We start from the raw sequence: 19,814 nt of genomic DNA, 5'->3' as shown, positions 1-19,814 counted from the left end.
GTTTGAAGGCAATTTATTTCTGGTGTTGGGCGCCTTTTTTATTTTCTTTCAAGGCTTGTCAACAGAGCTGAGCAAGTTTCTTAGCGGTTTTTTAACTTTACCTAAATGAAAGAACCCAAGAGTTATTTTATACAGTTGCCTTCTTCTAGGCTGACGAACAAATGTTATGCAGGATTCAAGCATATATATTGGGAAAAACATATCGTTTAATTTTCACACCAGTTGTAAATTGATAACAACCGTCGTAGATCGACCGTCGTAGCTCTTCAAACTGTTTTACAACAGATGTCCAATTCAAACTACTTAATCAACTTGGCCGGCCAGTCATGTTGTTTGCTGATTACAGCTTATCAATTGGCTATTGATATACTTCCAGTTTATTCGTTAACCTTGGTAATCTTGATTAGAGCTACTGAGCTATCGATCGAGAAAGTGTTGCCTTGTGTGAAAGATGAAACGCCAGACAAATCTAAAGGTAAACTGATGCGAAGCTTTAATATGCATGTATATTGTCCACGGATAGAGCATCAAGATGCTAAAGAATGCTAACTACCATTAATTTGCTCTGTCTTAGTGCGGGGTAAGCGACCACGACTCGAGAAATGGAACCCCAGGAGCTAGTACTAGAGTCATGCCATCAGTTGTGAGGTAAAGAATTATCCAGAAAAACCGAGTTAAAATGATATCATTCATGAATTAGATAAAAGAAGTACACCCTATTCCCCAAAATGTTCGACCCTCACCCTTGTCATCACGATAACTATAAAAGAAGGAAGGAAAAGTCTAAAGGTCGGTCGGGGACACACTGCACGTCGAAGCATGCCATGTTCAAATTTTTACCCACGGTTTTATCTACACAGAGCGGACAAAAGCACAAAAATTGGCATACTGACTTCCCCATCCTACAACTAATTTTCTCTACCTTTAATATTTTTTTACGTAATCACTATCAGTAATTACCTTTTCCCCCGGACCACCGGGATAGGGTAAAGAATACCTACCAGGGTCCGGTTGTATGAATGATGAATAGCGCTATCCGACCGTGATAAATCCTTATACATCACACAGTGGATAAATCGATGCTGTTATCCAATACATTTATCCACTGGATAAGATTTATCCGTCGGATAGCGCTATTCACACTTCGTACAACCGGGCCAAGGCCCTTTGAATTCGTGTTCTCCTGCATTCACGTCGTTTTCAATGCACGTAAAATCTCCCTTCTTCCCGCCCTTTCCCTGAGACTAAAAAGTGATGGAGTGCATCTGTTCACGGTAAAAATCAAATAATTTAAGCAATAGAAAACTTTTTCCGTGTTTACATAGCCTGATAGCAACACGAGGGGAGGTTGGGAGAATTCGAGACGGTTATACAAACCCGAGACGTAGTCGAGGGTTTGCATAACTGTCGAGAATTCTCCCAACCCCCCGAGTGTTGCTATCAGGCTATGTAAACACAGAGAAAAAAGTTTTCTATTGCTTTTATAAAATAAATACTAACGGAAAACATTACCACTTGCAAGAAAATAAATCTTTATTTGAATTTGATTCTCATATCAAAATACAAATTCTCCATACATCACGAACTTCGATCGTTAGCCAATCAAATTTCGTGTAATAAACGACGAGGAGGCAAATGTGAAGCGAGAAAGAATCGCTAGCTATTTTAAACATTTATCATTCTAAAACTTTAAAACAAATACAAAGAAATGTCCAAAGATTGAATAGAAATCTTAATAAAATATTTCAGAATTGATTATCTTTACGAAAGTGATCAAAAGTGGATAACAAGTGTCACTGTGAATGGAATTCTCGGTTGAAAGAAACGTGGTTTTGCTCAATTTGACAGCGAGAAAACATGGCAGCGAAGTTGATTGTTTCGTCTTGCCTCGAGAAGATATTTTGTGGAGCTGAAGAGCTATCGCTGGAAAACGTTTGAGGCTGCTGACTGTTTCCTTGAAATACTTGTATTCTTTATCGGGCGGTGCATTTAAATCATGAGAAAGCACGTCGCTGAACAACCGAAGCTGTCCTGACGGAGGACGTGTGTTGTAGCTCCTGAGGGAATTCTCTTTGCGGTGACCAACGAGAGATTGTCATGATATTACGATCAGAAAGACCTGCATGAGACCATAGGGTTATGCCTGTGGCCCTGACACAAGTCAAAATTTGGAACTTCGTCTTCAAAATACATTTTTGGGGGCGTTTTTTTCCTCGAAAGAAACTGTAAATTTTTAATTTTTGAACTTGTACCGGGAAAACACGAAAGTTGTGACGTCACAACTGTGTTTACATACCCTCATGCAAACATGGCTATCAACCAATCACAGCGTGCGTACTATTTAATTTATTTTATAACAATAGATAAAGTCGAACAATAACATAAAACAATAGGTTTCCCAACCATTCCGCTCCATTAACTATGATGGTACCAGGTATTGCCTAAGTAAAAGATCTATTTCTAATTGACCTTATTTTTTTCTCGGCAGTCATTCTGTACCTTACGGAACATAAAACAAACTGTAATGGCGATAGTTCAATTAACATGTACCACCTACATTGCGGTTGGTTTTTCTGGAAAAGCGTATGCGAAGCATCAGAGGTGAGTATTCTAGGAGCATAAAAGCATCCAATCACCTACATAATTAGCTCCATTCAATAAAAATCATTGCAAAGTTGGTTTGGGACGAATTCCTTTATCGAAGACCACGTCGTATGTACTCGGGCAGGGACGTACGGGTCATGGTTGACAAAGAAGTTCGACTTGTACCGGCTGCTCTCTCGTTCATCTTTTAGAGTGACATATTTGACATTTGTTAGATTTCTACTGACGAATCAAATTTACTTAGTTATCCCTCCCCCCTCCACCCTTCCCCCTCCCCCTCCCCCTCCCCCTCGAGCTCTTTATCGCCCATGCTACCTGGTTAATTGATAGATGCATTATGCATACACATTTTGTATACATATGCGTTACTATAGATGCTTTCAACTACCTTTGTTGATTATATTGAGGCTCTGTTGTTTCGGAGGGGCGTAGCACATTGTTAGGTTATTCCAAATCTACGCTAGATTATAAGAGGGATAATTAAAAATGCTTGATTTTATTTTTCAAACGATAATACACGATAACTAGCTTTGATTTTGATACTGGAAGGAAAGAAAATTTCAAAACTGAAGAGTTTGCCTTGCATCGTTGCTCACTAGATAATCTGGCGCGTTTATTAAACATCCAATTATCCATGTGCAGTCATTGATTATCAATCACATAATATCATCACTTTGTATCATATAAAATACCACCGCACTTATGTGTTTTCGTTTGCTTCCCAAGATCACACGAGTTTAACCGACGATCATATACTGTCTTTTTTCTGGGGTGAGAGATTTGATCTTGATTTTTCCCGGCGCATGAGTGTACTAGACAGTGACGAATTATATTTACATTAATTAGTTATTTTTCATATTTGCACATACATAATCACACATTTTTATAAAAAGGAAATAAAAATTATGCTCTTAGGATCAAAGCAGCTGTGAAATTCACGAAAGAATACAGATAAACTCAATGATATTCGAATGCACAATGGTGTAAACGCAAAAATACCGTTTATTAGCTGTAGGAGCCTAGGAAAGAGAGTTGGCACGTGACTAAACCTGGCGCGAAAATTGAAAGCGCGCCCTTTTTGTTTTGAGTGTTGTGGTCTTTTGTGTGGGATTCGCTCAATAACTTCAGAGGAAGAAGATTTTTTGGAGAATCCAATCAAATCTACACGGAATACTAGGGCATCGAGACTCAAAAATTCGCAAGATAACTTGGTTATTGCTGTACTTTCGAATTGTTGCAGTATTTAAGTTTAAACTTCGAGTATTTGAGGACTATTGAGCATAATTTGTACAGACCTCGAAAGAATAAATATGGCGACGCGAAGACACTCTTCTGGATCTCATGGGCGACATCCTCTGCAATCAAACTCATCACAAATGAATGCAGTTCTTCCTAAGACCTCCGAAGGGTCAAAGAGTTTAAATAAAGGAAAGATCAAAGACAGCAATCATGAAATTTTGAAGGAAAAGACTCCATTCACGCCAGACTCGAGTCAACAGAAAGAACGATTAGTGGCTACACAACAAAGACCACAGGTATACACTGATTGATCTAAAATATAGAAACTGCAAAATATGGAATGCTGTATATTCGAATAACTATTCTTTAGCATATGCATAATTTGTAGAAAATAATTTCAGGCAAAACGGAGACTTGATCTCGATGAATCACCGAGGATTTTTCATTCTGGGTTCAAGACACCTAAAGTTCGTAACAAAAGACGATTTCGTCGGGATTCTGAAGTCTATCCTACACGTATGTATAGCAAATGTTGTTAGCTTATATAAATTACATCACTCTTTATGTTTGTACTCTCTTCAAACAAATACTAGTAGTTGCAATGCTAAATCAGTTTTCAAAATTTTTCTCGATACTAAATTCGATTCACTTTACTGCACAATGGCTTCCCTACATGTATCAATCGTGCCTTGAACACTCAAATGGGTTTATCGAGATACGATCTCGAAATAAAACACATTAATCCATGTTCAAAATAATATTCTCACAATATCTACCAATTTGCTGAATTTTCTCGGTTTTTCCCGTTCAATGTGATCGTGTACAAAAAAAATTTAGTACTAATAATTCAAGCATTGAGGATTTAGCGGGCTTTTCACGTAATCATTGAATTCGTGGCGCGAAAAAAAGTATTCGTTGTTTTCATCTCTTCTTTCGATATAAACTTCTGATCATCATTTTGAAAGGTAGTTTTTAAGATTTGAAAGGAATATTTGGATTTTAACCAAACTATTCTTTTGTGAGCACCGGAAAAAATTATCTTCGGATTTCCTTAGCTTTTGCGAGTACTTCCTTTATTTCGATATTTTTAAATCAAAGTTAGTAGACTGAAACGAAAGCATTGAAAATTTGTTTTAGCACAATATTATGTTTACTTCACTTACAAGTTTACTTTCATATTGCAACATTTTAGACAAATTCAGTTCAGGGAAATATAATTTTGTGGCTCAGTGCTTAGGAGTTGACAAGCTTTTATGCAAATCTTTTTGTCCTGTGTTTAATCCACTGCTTCTTTTCTATTGTCTTTTAAAACAACAGTGATAGCAACATCTCCCCTTGAAAAGACAAGATATGATACCTCACTTGGGATCCTGACAAAAAAGTTTGTTGGACTGATCAGAGCATCCCCAGATGGAGTTTTGGACCTCAACCATGCAGCTGATGTGTTATCTGTACAGAAACGTCGCATTTATGACATCACTAATGTACTTGAGGGAATAGGTTTGATTGAAAAGAAATCCAAGAACAATATACAATGGAGGTAAGATAATCCAAAAATATTCTTGCATTCAAAATCTTTTTCTCCAATTTGAGGGCCAGTCCCTCAAAACAGGATTTTTCGTGGGGGAAAAATTCTTTTTTTTTCTATTATGTCTTGCAAGAATGCACAAGTTACGAGTGATTCCATACGATTTTTTTTCTTCACTTGGTTGCTCATTGTAATATCTAAGATCACCAATTATTGTTTGTAGTTATCTATTGCTAAGAACCACTAGGCAACCAGCATTTTTTCATTCTTCTTTGATTTCTTGTAATCAGGATTTTCTGAACTTTGATGAAGAGATGCATCTTAGTAAATTTTATATGAGTGCTTCAATGTATTAACACTACATGACTGTGTAGGTCTAGATAAATGCATCTCTTACTCATTATGACTTATGTTATAACATATCATGTGTAGCATGGCATCCAACTAATATTATGAAGGTTATGGGTTCATTTTCTATCAGGGACTCGGACTCATTTTAGTGATATTTTAGCAATTCTATGTTCAGATTCTGTTATGTTATTACTAGCATATTCATATTTAGCATCTGAATTAAAACACTTGACATGTGAATAATCATATGGCCAGCTCAGAGTCACCTACACTTATAGCTGTAAGAGTGAAGAGCTGTTATTGTTCTGATCAAAGCAGTGGGGTGTGTTATTTTCTGCTCAGTGCATGGTCCTCAGCCATCAAACTAATTAAAATGTTTTTGTACCTAGATAATTAATGGGTTAGTAGCATTCATAATGCAGTTGATTACCTAGAACAAATTATATTTAATGAATAATTCATTTCAGATTAGTCGTAGCTTTGATAAATTGCACAGTTTAAAAAAAAGAAAGAAAAAAGATTTAGAATTGAAATACAATGACATGTTGAACAGTTAACCTCAGAAAGCAAATTGTAATCTCTCCATTTGTTTTACTCCCTATGCCATTAATGTGTTGTTCTTTATTCAGGGGTGCTTGTCTACACAACAGCAGTCAAGCAGAAATAACTCCCCTCATCATGGATTTACACACAGATATTGCTGACCTTGAAGCAAAAGAAAATCAGCTTGACCAGTTTATTGCCAACTGCAGATCAGAGCTAAAGTTCCTAACTGAGGACCGAGACACTGCCAAATATCCTTTCATGTGTAGTTGGTATTATAATGTTATTATCTTAACAATTGCTTATAATGCCCCTATTTGCATATAGCTTTTTTTGATTGTGATGGCATTCAAAAAGGTGGGGTCTCTTTTGCTAAGGCATGGCATTGAGATAAAGAAAAGGAATACGAAAATGGACCAAATCCATTTTGGAATAATGTTTCCCGATTTCAGACCACATGTCATTTTTTGAGGATCATTTCTTTGTTTACTATTTATGCTTGAGAAGATACATGAATATAGATACAACTCAAACAAAGGATCTTATTCTCGAGGGAATGACACATGGACTGAAGTGAAAAAGCATTTGCAAGTGCATAACACAGAGTTAATCAGCTACCTGAGTGCAGTGCATTGCATTTATTTAATTTATGTTAAGTGTACTTACACTGAAAATATTTTGTGTTTCGACCTTTTATTTCAAAAATTTGATTGGATTTTGGTCTTTTCCTGTTTACCATCCTTCGGGGTGAGGCTCATACAAATAAGTCTTTGAACGGCTTTCTCAGCTTCCCATAAATCGAATTTCAGCTTTTTTTTGAAAATATAAAATGGCTTGTGGATATTGTGTTAGAAAGGCCAAGTAATAATATCTAAATGAGATTTATCAGCTAGTTCGTGAGGTTTTGTTTGTGAAATTGTTCCCACAGTTTGTATAGGCTATCACCAAGTACTTCATTTGATTGCTCAAGTCATTGTATAGCCAACATCGCCCACATTGAAGATTCTAATGTAAAAACAGTAGGTTAATACCTGCAGATACTGTATTTTCAAATATCTAACTTTTGTTTCCTTAACTTTTTTCACTTATGCATATGTTACTTATCGAGACATCAGAGACATCAAGAACTTTAAAGATCAAACTGTTATTGCAATCAAGGCACCACCTGAAACAAGACTTGAAGTACCTGATCCCAATGAGGTAAGATCATTGGCTTTTCTTATAGACCTATTCTAGCAATATTGGAGAGGCTTACATGGCTGGGTTGGATTTGTATCATCTTTCAAAAGTGTGTGAAAATGTGACCCCACATAATGATTAATTATAGCGTTGTAAACTTTTATAAATAGATAAATGAATCTTTTTATTTGTACTTGGAAGAAAAAGGCTAAAATTCTCCATACACACTCCTTACTATGTTTGAATATTTTATACACACACCTTTTAAGTCGCATGTTTTTTAATGGAGGGTGGAAAACTGGAGAACAACCCTCATAGCATAGGAGAGAATGAAGCATCAGCTTTGGTGGGACTTAAATAGGGCTCCTTGTCACAAGTCCTGCATTGTGATAGGACGACACCTTAGCAGTATAGACCAGCCATGCATGCTTTGAGAGGAAAGACCACTCATGCATGCTTCCCATGAGTGTGTAGACCACCCATGCTACCCTTCAAACATGCATTGTATGCAGCAGCAGTAGAGAATGAATGCTTAGTGTTAATTAAAACTCAATATCAGTCTAAAAAAGTTATTTGGGCATGTACGAGTGAATAATTTCATTCTAAATGAAAAATTAACAAAAATTTCAGAGTATCCAAATATGGCTGAAAAGTATTAGAGGTGCAATAGAAGTGTTCCTTTGTCCTGATGACAAAGAGAGTGACCCACCTTCACCCATGAAAAACTTATCACCCATCAAACCAACCTCTTCCCCTGAGACATGTCGAGATGACAACCTTGCTGTGGTCCCACAAGACAAAACAATCCCTCTGTCTCACATCAAGCAAAGCATATCTCCTGACATCAGCCCAACAAAAAGTAATGTACTTCTCCAAACCCACGACACTTTACCAAGTGATCTTGAAGAGGACTGCTTGGTGCCGTTATCCCCTTCGTTGACAGATGCGGACTATCAGTTATTCAGCCTTCAGGATACGGAGGGCATAGCTGACTTGTTTGATGCGTATGATATTGCAGGAGAGTTGGGTTTACCTGGAAGTACTGTACAGACATCTATGAGTTTTTAATCTTCTCACATTAATATTGTATATTACTCTCTAAGATATGACATGGGAACTGGAATGCATAGAATAATAATGATGCCATTGTCTATGAAAAACATTGGCATTCTTTGAATATAATATAATGTGACTATTTGAGAGCCCACAGATGTTCAATACATAAGTGTAAAGCACTTTTGGGTAAGCTGGACTAGCACTGTCCTCTTTTTCTAGGGATATGCATGTAAATTAGGTTAATATGGGTACATAGTTACTAATGGGTACTGGTACATGTATGGTTACAAATCAAACATTTTGATTTAAAAATCTATTTTACAGCTTCATAACTCAGCAATTTTGAATTTTTACAGAAATACTAGTTTTTAAAATAAGCAAGATCTCAGAATTTTACCAAACAAAGCTTAATAAGCATAATAACTTTAGATTAAAAATTAGCAGATATGGTCGTAGTTTTATATAATTTGTTAATGGGTGTGTATTATATATTTCTTTGTGTTTGTAATCCACTAATATGGCTAGACTAATGTTCGTAGTTTTATATCATTTGTTAATAGGTGTGTATTATATAGTTCTGTGTGTTTGTAATCCACTTATATGACTATACTATCATAGCTGGTTCAAAGGTACGTCCATGAGTGTATGCCTTGGTTCTGAAGTCTCCCCTGTTGATTTTCAGACATGGGCCAATTGTGTCATGAAAAATTGATTATTGGTTCAAGCGATGAAATAGGCGATATATATTTAGGTGTATGTTATATTATTATTATTGTTATATTATAATAGTATAAATTTTAGCTTGTGATCTGCTGATTGTATCAGCTGTATAGAGTAGCAAACACTTAGGCCTAGGGCAAACGTCGAACTTTCCATGCACCAAACTCATTAAAAACAATGGATATCAGGTGATAATGAGGCGGCATTCTTTAATGTAATTAAGTTCGGTGCATGGAAAGTTCGACATTTGCCCTAGGCCTAAGTCTGCAACACTTTGCACTATTTAGTGCTAATTAAACAATAGAAAACAACAGGATTAGCTAATCTAGCAGTATTTAGTGGTATTTATGTTACACACTTATAGTGTTTGTACTCTAGTACCCCTTATTAATTTTGTAGTTATACTGTGCATACTTTTAAAAGAATGATTTTTACCATTTAATTTTTATCATTTGATCTTGTTTTAAAAAAATAAGCAAATGAATTGATCTATTTTCCTTGGCTATTTGTTGTCGTATTACAGACCATGTGATGCTACTCTTGGGAGTAGGTTTTTTTCCTATGTATAAATATTTTAAAATGTTCATCATAAAAGATCAATTCTCAGGGGAATGTCACTTTGTCTGTAATGGGCAATTTGCAGTAGTCCACTACTTTGTTTATGCTAATCCTATTACATATTATAAGCTTAGGCCAGAATGGTCATCTTTGTAGGATTGGAAGACTATTAATTGTGAACAATCAATCTAATGAGGATCTTATCATGTCGTACCAGTAAAGAATAGACAGTATCTAAGAAATAGAGTATATCACATGGGTGAGTGGAGATATGAAATTTATCTTGGAGTGTTGAAAAGATTCTCAACACGAGAAGATCAATTTTATATCTCCAAGCGCCCATGTAATATTCTGTTTATTATATAATAATCCATAAAATCAACTTAATAAGCTTTTTATTATTATAACTAACTAATAGCTTAAATACACATGGTAACGATATTTTCACATGTGAAAATAACATGTTATTTTCACATGTGAAAATATCAGTTTTTCGAAAAGGAGAAATATAAGTATTCTATGGATAATTATATAATAATTAAATTTACTAAATTAAATGTGAGAAGACTAACATCATTGGGGGGAAAAAATTGAGGAAATTTTTGTTGCTCTCCAGAGCTGTACATCATTTGTGCAGAACGACCATTCTGACAACACTCCACAATGAAATAATGCTAGCTATAACTTGTTTTCAATGAATTAATAAATTTCTAAGATATATAAAAATGTATAGCTTGTAATAACCATTACTTGATTGTTTTGTAAAAATTGTACATAGAAAAGTAGAATTTGCTATTAAAATCCAAACTTATACTTGCAAACAGAATAGTCCCTGAGCTGTTTTTAATTTTCTTTATCCAGTCTTTCTATTGTTTTTAGTTACTTCTATTTTCATAAACATGCGAACTTGTTAGCTGCAAGCTGCACGTTGAAATTTAGTTTTTCGCTGCTGTCAATGGAAAATAATCAGTCTGTACCTTTCATATTCTTGACTGGCAGTAATGGAAGAGCAAATTTCAGCGTGCACTCACTACGGAGTTCACACATTTATGAAAATAGCTGTATATTTCCATGCAACATATAAGTACCTGCAGTAGTACTTTTATGGAATTTCTTTGCACACAGCATGTCTGCATGTTATCTATAGCATTTCTTCATTGTGTAATTCTTGTATCAATAGAATCCTGCTTAAAACCATGCCTTACTGTGCTGTACGTATAGGATAAACTTTGATCATTTTATCTGTGAAAGATTTTTCAGTTCCTTTGTTCTAGTGAAGAAATACTTTGGGAAACATACAGACATGATTGGAGACCAAAAACGTCATGTGGATGCATTTAAAAATCAAAATGAGTCTATAAATGTCTATTTATTTCCCTGAATCAAAAACAGCAAAATATTCAATAACTACTAGAAATCTAAATTATAAAAAATTCAGTACATTTTGAAGTTATTAATTGTCAATGCATTATCAAGTGAATGAAGAAATTACAGAGTTGAACATGGTTCATTGACTATGTTCAATGGACTTCAAAAGGGCCAAACTGCAAATCTAGTAGCTGTTGTTGCAGCCATTTTATGAGGTTTGCAAACCAATGTCCAATGTCTGGCTGATATTTTAAACCCTGTATGAGTTCGGTGCACTGCTAATGCATTGTGTAGTTCCAGAAATTATCTACTCACCCCACAGAGGAATTTGGAATTTCCAAGGGGGAGGGGGGGGGACAGAGAAAGAACAAGAATTACCAAGTTTGTATTGAAGAAAATTGGAATTTCCGAGGGTAGGGGGGGTGTCTTAAAATAATTCCTCCCTGGGGGGTATGGATAATTTTTGGAACTACACATTACCATTTCATTTTTTTTTCCATTATCAGTCTCATCCCATTCCCTTCCCCTTCCTTCAGATCCTTGCCATTCCAAATATAAATAGTTCAGAACTGAACCCACTTTTATTGCTAGTAATAACCATTTAAAATTTATATCTCGAAAATGAAAGGAAAACTGTGCGCAAATGAAATACAAAGAAAACTGAGAAAAATGGGTCCACTTTTATTGTTACAAATTATAGCTTACCAGTCTCTTTTCACTATTTGTTTTGTCTTTGCAGCTCATGCATCGATAAAAGTGGGTTTAGCTCCTGACTACAATAAAATATTTTTTAAATCTTCTAAATGGGTTTGATGGAAGACTAAATGATGCATTATTGGCTTCTCTAATTTTTTCTTCAGATTGCTTTACTTCTTGTTAATGAATTGTCCAATTTAACTATAATATTATATTTTACTCAAAAATGTCTGAGCTTGTGAATATATTAGACAACTGTTTCAGTCCCCAAACTGTGGCATGATCATTATTAGAAGAGTAATGACCAGAGTTAAGAGTTAATGAATTGTCCCGATTTAACTATAATATTATATTTTACTCAAAAATGTCTGAACTTGTGAATATATTACACAATTGTTTCAGTCCCCAAGGCGGAATGATCATTATTAGAAGAGTAATGACCAGAGTCCTTATCATTTCCAGGAACAGAAAGGCTATCATCAGTTCCATGTTTGTTCTCATTGTATTCCTCCTGCAGCCTTTTTCTGCCAGGATCATTGGTGGCGTTTCTTTCCCATATGGGGTTGATAATATCAACTGGTGGCATGTTATCAATTTCCTGCGAACCACGCACAGAAACAGTACTGTTAGTGCACGTATCAGGGTTCTGAATCTCTGGAATGCTTCCACTGTCAGAATTAACCTGTGTCAGTGTTGCTTTTAAATCATTTAGTGCTTTTTGAAGTTTGTCATTTTTTTCTTGAATGCCTGCTACAACTTTTGCACTGTTTATTTCATCTGGTTTAGAGGTTTCCTCTGGGCTTGCAAACTCTGAAGGTTCTTTATAATCTTCACTTGTTCCATTCTCCAGAGTATCTTGTGAATTTTGGTCTTGTGGTGTTAGGTTATTATGATCATTATTATTCTCAATAGTATTGTTCTCATGGGCCTTTATATCTGTTGAGTTGTCATCATCCTCACTTTTTGGGAGTTCGTAGGGTTCTGACCTTTCTTTTCCAGGACTTATGTGGTTCATCATTATTGTCATTTCTGTGGCAAAGCTGGTTCCCAGATCTTCGTATGAAACATTCAGATTTAAGTCTGTGGGATCATATTCTAGATCACAACCAACATCTTCAGTGACTGATCCATCAATCTCTTCCTTGTCTTTTAAGCCTAAAATTGGATAAGGTACTGCATTATCTGTTATATCATTATCAGGTGGACCATGTTCAGGATCAAGAAAGGCTGTTGTTTCATTTGGTTCTGGCTTTTCTTTATCAACATTCACTGACGACTTCATGGGCTGCATTTCATATCCATTTCCTATGCCATTCTTCTTTTCTGCAGGATCTGCTGCAGCTAACCAGTCTCGCTCTCTTTTTCTCTTCTCATAACCATGAATCATACTTGGAATTACACTTGCAATGATCATGAGCAAAACAATAAAACTGAAAACTGATATAATAATGATAGTTGTTAAACCATTGTCATCGTTATCATCATCCCCATCTTTTTTTCCCTGACCCATGACATTGGAGGGCCCAGGTCTTGTTCCAGGGATCCCAATGGATGAGTTACTATTGACAGTTGATGAAATAGCTATTGTAGCAGTAGGAATGATCCTCAAGATTGCTGATGATGAATAGTTTAGCGATGCAATAGTAGATGAATAAATGGAGATTGTCGGACTTGGTGTTATCATAGTAGATGAAGGTTCCACACAAGGAGCATTAGGTTCTTTAGCTTTGTAAAGAGCATTGAACCCTTTGAATGATAGAATGTCATCTGACTTGAACTGAATTTCAATTCTGTTACTGTAACTACAGAGATGTTTGGGAGGTTTATTCGTGTTGCAAAAGCGTCCAATTTCAGTTCTTGATGCATTCCCTTCCATTACAATGACATAGTCATTCAAACATTTTGGTCCATTATCTTGGTCACCCTCAACCTCAAAATCAAAGAATGTAAGCTTGACAGCTTTCCCCTTAGGCACAGAAATCAACCATTTGCACAATGAATTGTGGTTGTAATTCTTTGGAAAATTTGGAGTCATTAGTGCACCCTCACTGGAATTATACTGATAGTCACAATTTGGAAAATATGTTCCATAAATTCCAATCAAGGGATCTGAGGAATTGGACTGGAAGCGAATCCACATTTTGTTCCCATTGGATACGACTGGCGGAGGTGCTGAATTATGATCACATAAATGTCCCAATAGCTGAGACCTTCCATATGACGAGCCACTTCCTCGTATCTCTACTTGGCCCATGCTGCAGGGCAAGTCAAAGTTAATAAAATCAAAATTTATCTTTGTAGATTTAGGTAAATGAACTTGCCAAAAGCAGTCGATGTTTTCAGTTTCTAGACTTGCAGCAAGAAGGTCCCCAGGAGATTGAGGAAGATACCCTCCACACTTGAACTTACACCCATAGAGTTCAAGTTTCATGCATGCAAAATTTAATCGTGCTGTTGGGACAATTCTCACATATCTCGCTGCGATGTTCGGTTCAAAAATATTCAAAACAGTTTTTGAATTTCTTTTATTCCCGTTAAAGACGGAATGATTCCCATCTCGGTTTTGATGTACTTCCCAGAGGGTGCCATCATCACTAAAAGTTATTCGATACTTGCTGACACTTCCTAGACGTAAACTGATCTTTTTTGGATCGGGGTAAAATCCCTGTGTCGCAACAGCAGTTATTAAAGACAATCTTTGCAAATCTACCTGAAGGTAAACCTCTCCACTAAGATCCCCCGCACACCAAGCAGAAGGGCCATTTAACCGGGCTTCGTGGGGAGGAAATTCTTCATGGAACGTAGACGCTGTCACTTGTGAGTCGTCTATCCTATTATTTTCCATTCCAAGCGGTGTATCACAGTCGGAACACGGAGCATTACGCCGTGACTGACCAGTACATGACTTCCCACCGTTTTTCGGAGCCGGGTTTGTACAACTTCTTTGTTTAAAGCGATAAGGATACGAGTCTTTTGACGATGGAATCTGGCAAGAACTGTACGAAGACCACGCGCTCCACTTTCCATCTACTTTCTTGTCTTCCGAACCCCACCATAAAAACCCTTCGCTTGAATGAGCATAAAAAAATATAACCAAAACAGCATCAAGACTCAGTAAAACAAAGAACTTTCGTACATCCATGGTACTATACCGTATTACTTCGTACAAAATATCGCTTTAAAATAACGATGTCGTATAGAATTATCTTTACAATATCTTTGGTACACAAAAGTTCCCTTGCTTTCGTTTCCCTGACTCAGCACCCAAAATAAGTGAATGATTTTCTTCAGTTTTATCGATGGACATGGTATTCTCTTCCTTTACAGGTTCATATTTTAGCCATGGTATTCTTAAAATGCACCACAATAATTTCCTTTCAAACAAAATGCAACTGCTTATAACAAGTTTTCCACACTGTGATGTGTTCACTTCAAGTCTATTCACATCGATAATGGCCAAAGGGGAGGGGCTTATGTCGATATCCAGCCTATCAGATTGGAGAATAAACAATAACTAGCATTTCTTCATAAACTTTGGTAATATATATTTTGGTCTGAATCGACCACGAAGCACTGATATCAATTATTCAATGATGGAAAAAATTGTTATCAAGTATTATGACTGAAATGTTTGCTTGTTTTATAAAAAAGATTGATCAGGAATAGACATCTCAGGTATCATGTTTATATATTAAATGAACTTTGACCATCATTTGGTGGCAAGAATGGCGTGTGAAATCACACCACTGTGCTGCATAGCCATGCAGAGAAGCTATGGAAAGCTTTTTCAGGCTTTCATGCACGCTTGTGGTGAAATGGCAGGGGTGCTTTCCAACTTCTTAGACTCGTGAAACTGAGGGAAACGTCCTTCACATTCGTTCTTCAATTCGGCAGTAAACTTGAAAGAAATAATCAGTAATATTCTTTATTACCATTTCTTGCATGCAGTATCATAATAGCTTTTCTATCGTGATCCTACCTGAGATTTTTGAAAGACAACTTTCTCAGCTGATATGAATCGCAAGCCCTCTGATGAGTGACTGGTATGTCTGGGTTTGTTTCCGGTTTTTGATTTCTCATAATTTTATTTCCGGTTCGTTATCGTACCCAGGATGCACTTAGATCAAGATGGCGCACTTTATACAGTGGTTGGTATAGCTCTGAAAAAGAGTTGATAAGTGGCGTAAATAGAAAAATAACAATGAATTTGAAGAATTTGCGATCGCTTCAGAATGCAAGGAAGAGATTGTCTGGATTCAATAGATTGTTAGCCGAGTGTAGCACGGAGGTACTTGCAAGACTACTGAACTAACTTATGGGCTAGGGTACAGCTGGGTTTGACTTGACGTCATTTCCTGTCTCATGTGGAATGTTCATCAGCTGAATCACAAGTTTTCAATAAAATTTTTTCTAACAGCACATGGTGGTCAGTGTTTGACCACCATTTGGAGCAGATAATGAGATTCAAAGATTTTCATCAGCTGATTGAAACCAAACAATTCTTGGTTTGCAATCAATCCCAAGAGAGCACAATAACAAAAGGGATGTCTGCCATGTTGGAAGGTATAACAAAAGAATTCATTGCAAAATCTTTTGTCAAATTCTTCCAACATGGCGGCTATGACGTCTATTGCAAACGAAGAATTCTTGGGGTGTAAGCATTTGATATAAATCCTTATATTTAGCTTCTCTTGTTAGATCAACCAATTTCAAGGTGGCTGTTCTATTGATATTTATATGTCAAGGGATTTTGAGTCACATGGTCGTACCCCAAATGATGTGCTTACAATTTTGCATATGAAAAAATAGAACTGGGAATTGGGTCAATGGGAAATAGAATACAAACATTGGAATTCTCAGAGGTTAATCACTGGGACTTGAATTTTGTTTGAATAGTCATAACATTTTAATGTAGAATGTTTATTACACCTTTAATCAAATTTCCACTTTTTCTTCAGGCTTCTACTTATGCTAACTGTGTAACAGGAAAACACAACATCACAAAACATGTTTGTCAACAAGAATTTCAGGCATTCAAGACTTGTACTCAAAATGCTGTAAGTTAATTTAATTTACAATATTATGCTTCAGTATTTAATTTCCAAAATGCAAAAATCTTGTAATTTGACTTATAAGATTTATACAAAAATATTTAAAGTCAGGAAAGGCAAGTATTCTGAATATTTTTTCCTCATACATGGATGAAGATTTAAATGTGTCTAAATCAAATAACATCTGGTGTGATAATTTTATTTTGTAGCCAACATGTCATGTTTAAAAACTGTTAAGCCAAATATTAGCCTTTTAGTGGGACTTCTATCCAAGGTTTGAAGGCAGGCATTGACATTTTTTTCAGATCATTCTAATATTTTCTCATGTTAATTCAGTGTCTAAACCCAAATGTTGCAATAAGATATTTGTTTGTCTGGACCACCTCCATCCTCTATCTTCCACTCCCCTATAGGCTTCAACTACTATATCAGCCAAGTTTATGAGAGGGAGGTATTGCTCATTTTTCTTGAAAGAGGGCTTGAAATAACAGACATAATAGTTTATGTATTATCTATTATTCTATAATTATTAAAAAGGATAATTTTGTTACTTTTCTGGTCAAAAATTTGTCTTGCCGGTATTTGGCCAGTCTGCATGACAGGAGATTGACTAGCCATTACTTTAAGCCTGTAGGATGACTTTCACCTTTAGTAGCTAATATTGCCAGGACATTTTCTCCATTGTAACCAATCTCAAATTATAAGTTTTGGGTTTATTTATTTTATTCACATATATCCTTTTATTATTTCTGCTGTAATCATATATTTATTCTCTTCTTGCAGGCTAAGAAAATCAAGTAATGTTAATCTTTCAGCCTGGTGTGAGGGATACAAATGTTTCCCTTCAAGAGAGACATGATTCTCATTACAATCATAAGAAAATGTTCCAGCTCAAAATCTGCTCGTTGTACTGCCAACAAAAACAAAGACTGGAGACAGCTTTTCAAGAAGTTGCACCAGAACTATGGAACCCAGTGCCTAGAAGCATCCCCTTATCCAATACTTTAATTAAATCATTTTAAAAGTTCAGTAAAAACGTATCTTTTTAATTAAGAAATATTTTTCTTAGTTAATACATAGGTTCACATATGCTTGATCTTATTATAGACTAGTGGTAGTCTTTATCTATATATACTCTTAGTCAAATCCAACTAGTGGTCTATGCTGCATTGTGTAGTTCCAGAATATCCACCCCTTACCATCCTCATGGAGGAATTTTTTAAGACCCCACCCCCCCCCCCCTCCTCCCCTCAGAAATTCCCTTAGGACCAAGTTCCTCTGTGGGTGGTTATGGATAATTTCTGGAAGTACTTAACCCATTCTTTTTTTGGGTGAGCTACAACTAGACTATAAGTAGAGTACTAGTAGCGAAAAGTGCAGGCTTTTAAAACCAAAATATTAAATTTAATTTTAATTCAAAACTTGTGTGCATCTATATACTTCAAGTTGGATTTGACCAAAACAATATTATTCCTCTGGTCCATGAGTGTCATGGCTTATGAGTCAATACCCCATTTTGGCTCAAAGGCTAATATATTGCTAAATAGTCCATAGTAAATAAGCAAAAGAGTATGCTCAGAAACAGTTTAGAATAAAGTTGTGTAAAGGTGTATTTTTCTTAAATATAAAATTATAAGTTAGGCTGCGTTCATTAAGTATACCGCAGGGGGGGGGGGGGGGGGGGGCAGAGGAAATTTGGGTGGGGGGGTCATAAAATTTTTCAGCTGTTCAAGGGGAGATCTTAAATTATTTTTGCAATGGTAAGGGGGATGCTAATTTTTCAGTCAATAACAAATGACTATTAACTAACATATAAAACTCAACAAGAAATTTAACGAACAGGATAATTGTACACCACTATTTAAATAACATTGTAATCTTGATCATCATCATCTTCTCAGTTCAATTTTATCACTATTGTCATTATCATTATCATGTAAAGGAAACACATCATAGCTATAAATTTGCCCCCGAAATTATTCAAAAATTATTCAACATCTGTAAACTATGTTCCTCCCTTGTTAGAGTCCTGTATACGTGTTTCCTTTACATGCCCTAAACTTTCATTGTTAAACTCCCGTGAAGAAGTCTACAGAGTTAGACGAAACGCTTAGGAGATATAAAATAAAAAGTTTTACAACTTAGCATCGTAAGTGCTGCTCACTGGTTCCTTTCAAAAAATTTTAAAAACATTTTCAAGAGAAATAGTCGTCAGTGAGGAGGAAATGGAAACCCATATTCCTCTTCCAGTTCAGTATGTATCACCATCAGGAAGACAGTCTATAGCAAGCTCTCGTTACCAGCCATTGCAATGGCTTGCATAAGATTTTGTGTACTGTAGGTATCAGGACAAAGAAGTGTTTGTATTTAGGTATATGGGGGGGAGGGGGGGTACAATTTTTTCCTGCTATAAAGGAGGGGGGGCATAATTTTTTTTGACATTAAGTGGAGGGGATCTTGAAATTTTGGAGTATTTTGCGGTATACATTATGAACGCAGCCTTAGTTCGTGGAAACCAAAGTATTTAAAATAAAGGGTGATGAAACATTTTCGGTACTGTATTGATGGGTTGCATTAGCATTCCCAAGAGAATTAAGAGAGAAAAGTGTGTTTGCCATTGTGGTCATGCCCTTAACAATGGATGCTAATAAGAAAGTTATTAAATGGCAGTTAATAACTTAAGTTATTAATATGCTACGCTTGTCACACACAAGGGTTTCAGCATGAGGCTACGTGCTAAATGCTCAGTCATTTGTGACAGGCGGTAAGAATAAATTTAATTTAGCACGTAGCCTCATACTGAAACCTTTGTGCATGACAATCCAATCATATCTCGGGAAGTGGGCTATTGAAGAATATGATAATGTAACCAAGGGCTCAGATTGACCATCTATATAACACTAGCTTGACATTATCATAAC

At 35.9% G+C, this 19,814-nt stretch overlaps 3 protein-coding genes across 4 annotated transcripts; 2 read left to right on the top strand and 1 right to left on the bottom strand.

The window, feature by feature from the left end:
• Positions 1-198: 198 nt before the first annotated feature.
• On the top strand, positions 199-10,748 carry LOC116308107 (transcription factor E2F3). Of its 2 annotated transcripts, XM_031718477.2 has the most exons (9): positions 199-475; positions 575-648; positions 2,489-2,601; positions 3,845-4,139; positions 4,245-4,359; positions 5,161-5,383; positions 6,352-6,516; positions 7,351-7,465; positions 8,075-10,748. In XM_031718477.2, the coding sequence occupies exons 4-9, from the start codon at positions 3,915-3,917 to the stop codon at positions 8,510-8,512; spliced, it is 1,281 nt and encodes a 426-aa protein (XP_031574337.1). In that variant the 5' UTR covers positions 199-475; positions 575-648; positions 2,489-2,601; positions 3,845-3,914; the 3' UTR covers positions 8,513-10,748. The 2 variants fall into 2 exon arrangements, with proteins under 2 accessions (XP_031574337.1, XP_031574339.1); XM_031718479.2 differs by lacking the exons at positions 199-475; positions 575-648 and having other exon boundaries at positions 2,411-2,601.
• Positions 10,749-11,807: 1,059 nt separating this feature from the next.
• LOC116308106 (uncharacterized) lies at positions 11,808-15,903 on the bottom strand. Its single transcript, XM_031718475.2, has 2 exons — positions 15,822-15,903; positions 11,808-15,740 (listed from the first exon to the last, which is right to left on the bottom strand). The coding sequence occupies exon 2, from the start codon at positions 14,982-14,984 to the stop codon at positions 12,228-12,230; it is 2,757 nt and encodes a 918-aa protein (XP_031574335.2). The 5' UTR covers positions 14,985-15,740; positions 15,822-15,903; the 3' UTR covers positions 11,808-12,227.
• A 66-nt stretch (positions 15,904-15,969) lies between these two features.
• On the top strand, positions 15,970-18,544 carry LOC116308108 (NADH dehydrogenase [ubiquinone] 1 alpha subcomplex assembly factor 8-like). The gene is made up of 3 exons (XM_089028930.1): positions 15,970-16,130; positions 16,801-16,899; positions 17,677-18,544. Exons 1-3 carry the CDS (start codon positions 16,044-16,046, stop codon positions 17,692-17,694), a joined length of 204 nt encoding a protein of 67 aa, XP_088885056.1. The 5' UTR covers positions 15,970-16,043; the 3' UTR covers positions 17,695-18,544.
• Positions 18,545-19,814: the final 1,270 nt, after the last annotated feature.

The sequence above is a fragment of the Actinia tenebrosa genome, unplaced genomic scaffold, assembly GCF_029948245.1.
Source record: "Actinia tenebrosa isolate PJP-AT-01 unplaced genomic scaffold, QUT_ActTen_1.0 PGA_scaffold13__45_contigs__length_12533684, whole genome shotgun sequence".
Lineage (NCBI taxonomy): Eukaryota > Metazoa > Cnidaria > Anthozoa > Actiniaria > Actiniidae > Actinia > Actinia tenebrosa.
Note: the sequence above shows the minus strand (reverse complement) of the source record. Positions and strands in the feature narration are given on the sequence as shown.

Coding starts and splice junctions, on each gene's coding strand:
- LOC116308107 (XM_031718477.2), top strand. CDS start 3,915: ATGGCGACGCGAAGACACTCTTCTGGATCTCATGGGCGACATCCTCTG. Junction 4,140..4,244: donor CTACACAACAAAGACCACAG/GTATACACTGAT, acceptor AAATAATTTCAG/GCAAAACGGAGACTTGATCT. Junction 5,384..6,351: donor AAGAACAATATACAATGGAG/GTAAGATAATCC, acceptor TTCTTTATTCAG/GGGTGCTTGTCTACACAACA.
- LOC116308106 (XM_031718475.2), bottom strand. CDS start 14,984: ATGGATGTACGAAAGTTCTTTGTTTTACTGAGTCTTGATGCTGTTTTG.
- LOC116308108 (XM_089028930.1), top strand. CDS start 16,044: ATGAATTTGAAGAATTTGCGATCGCTTCAGAATGCAAGGAAGAGATTG. Junction 16,131..16,800: donor TAGCCGAGTGTAGCACGGAG/GTACTTGCAAGA, acceptor CTTTTTCTTCAG/GCTTCTACTTATGCTAACTG.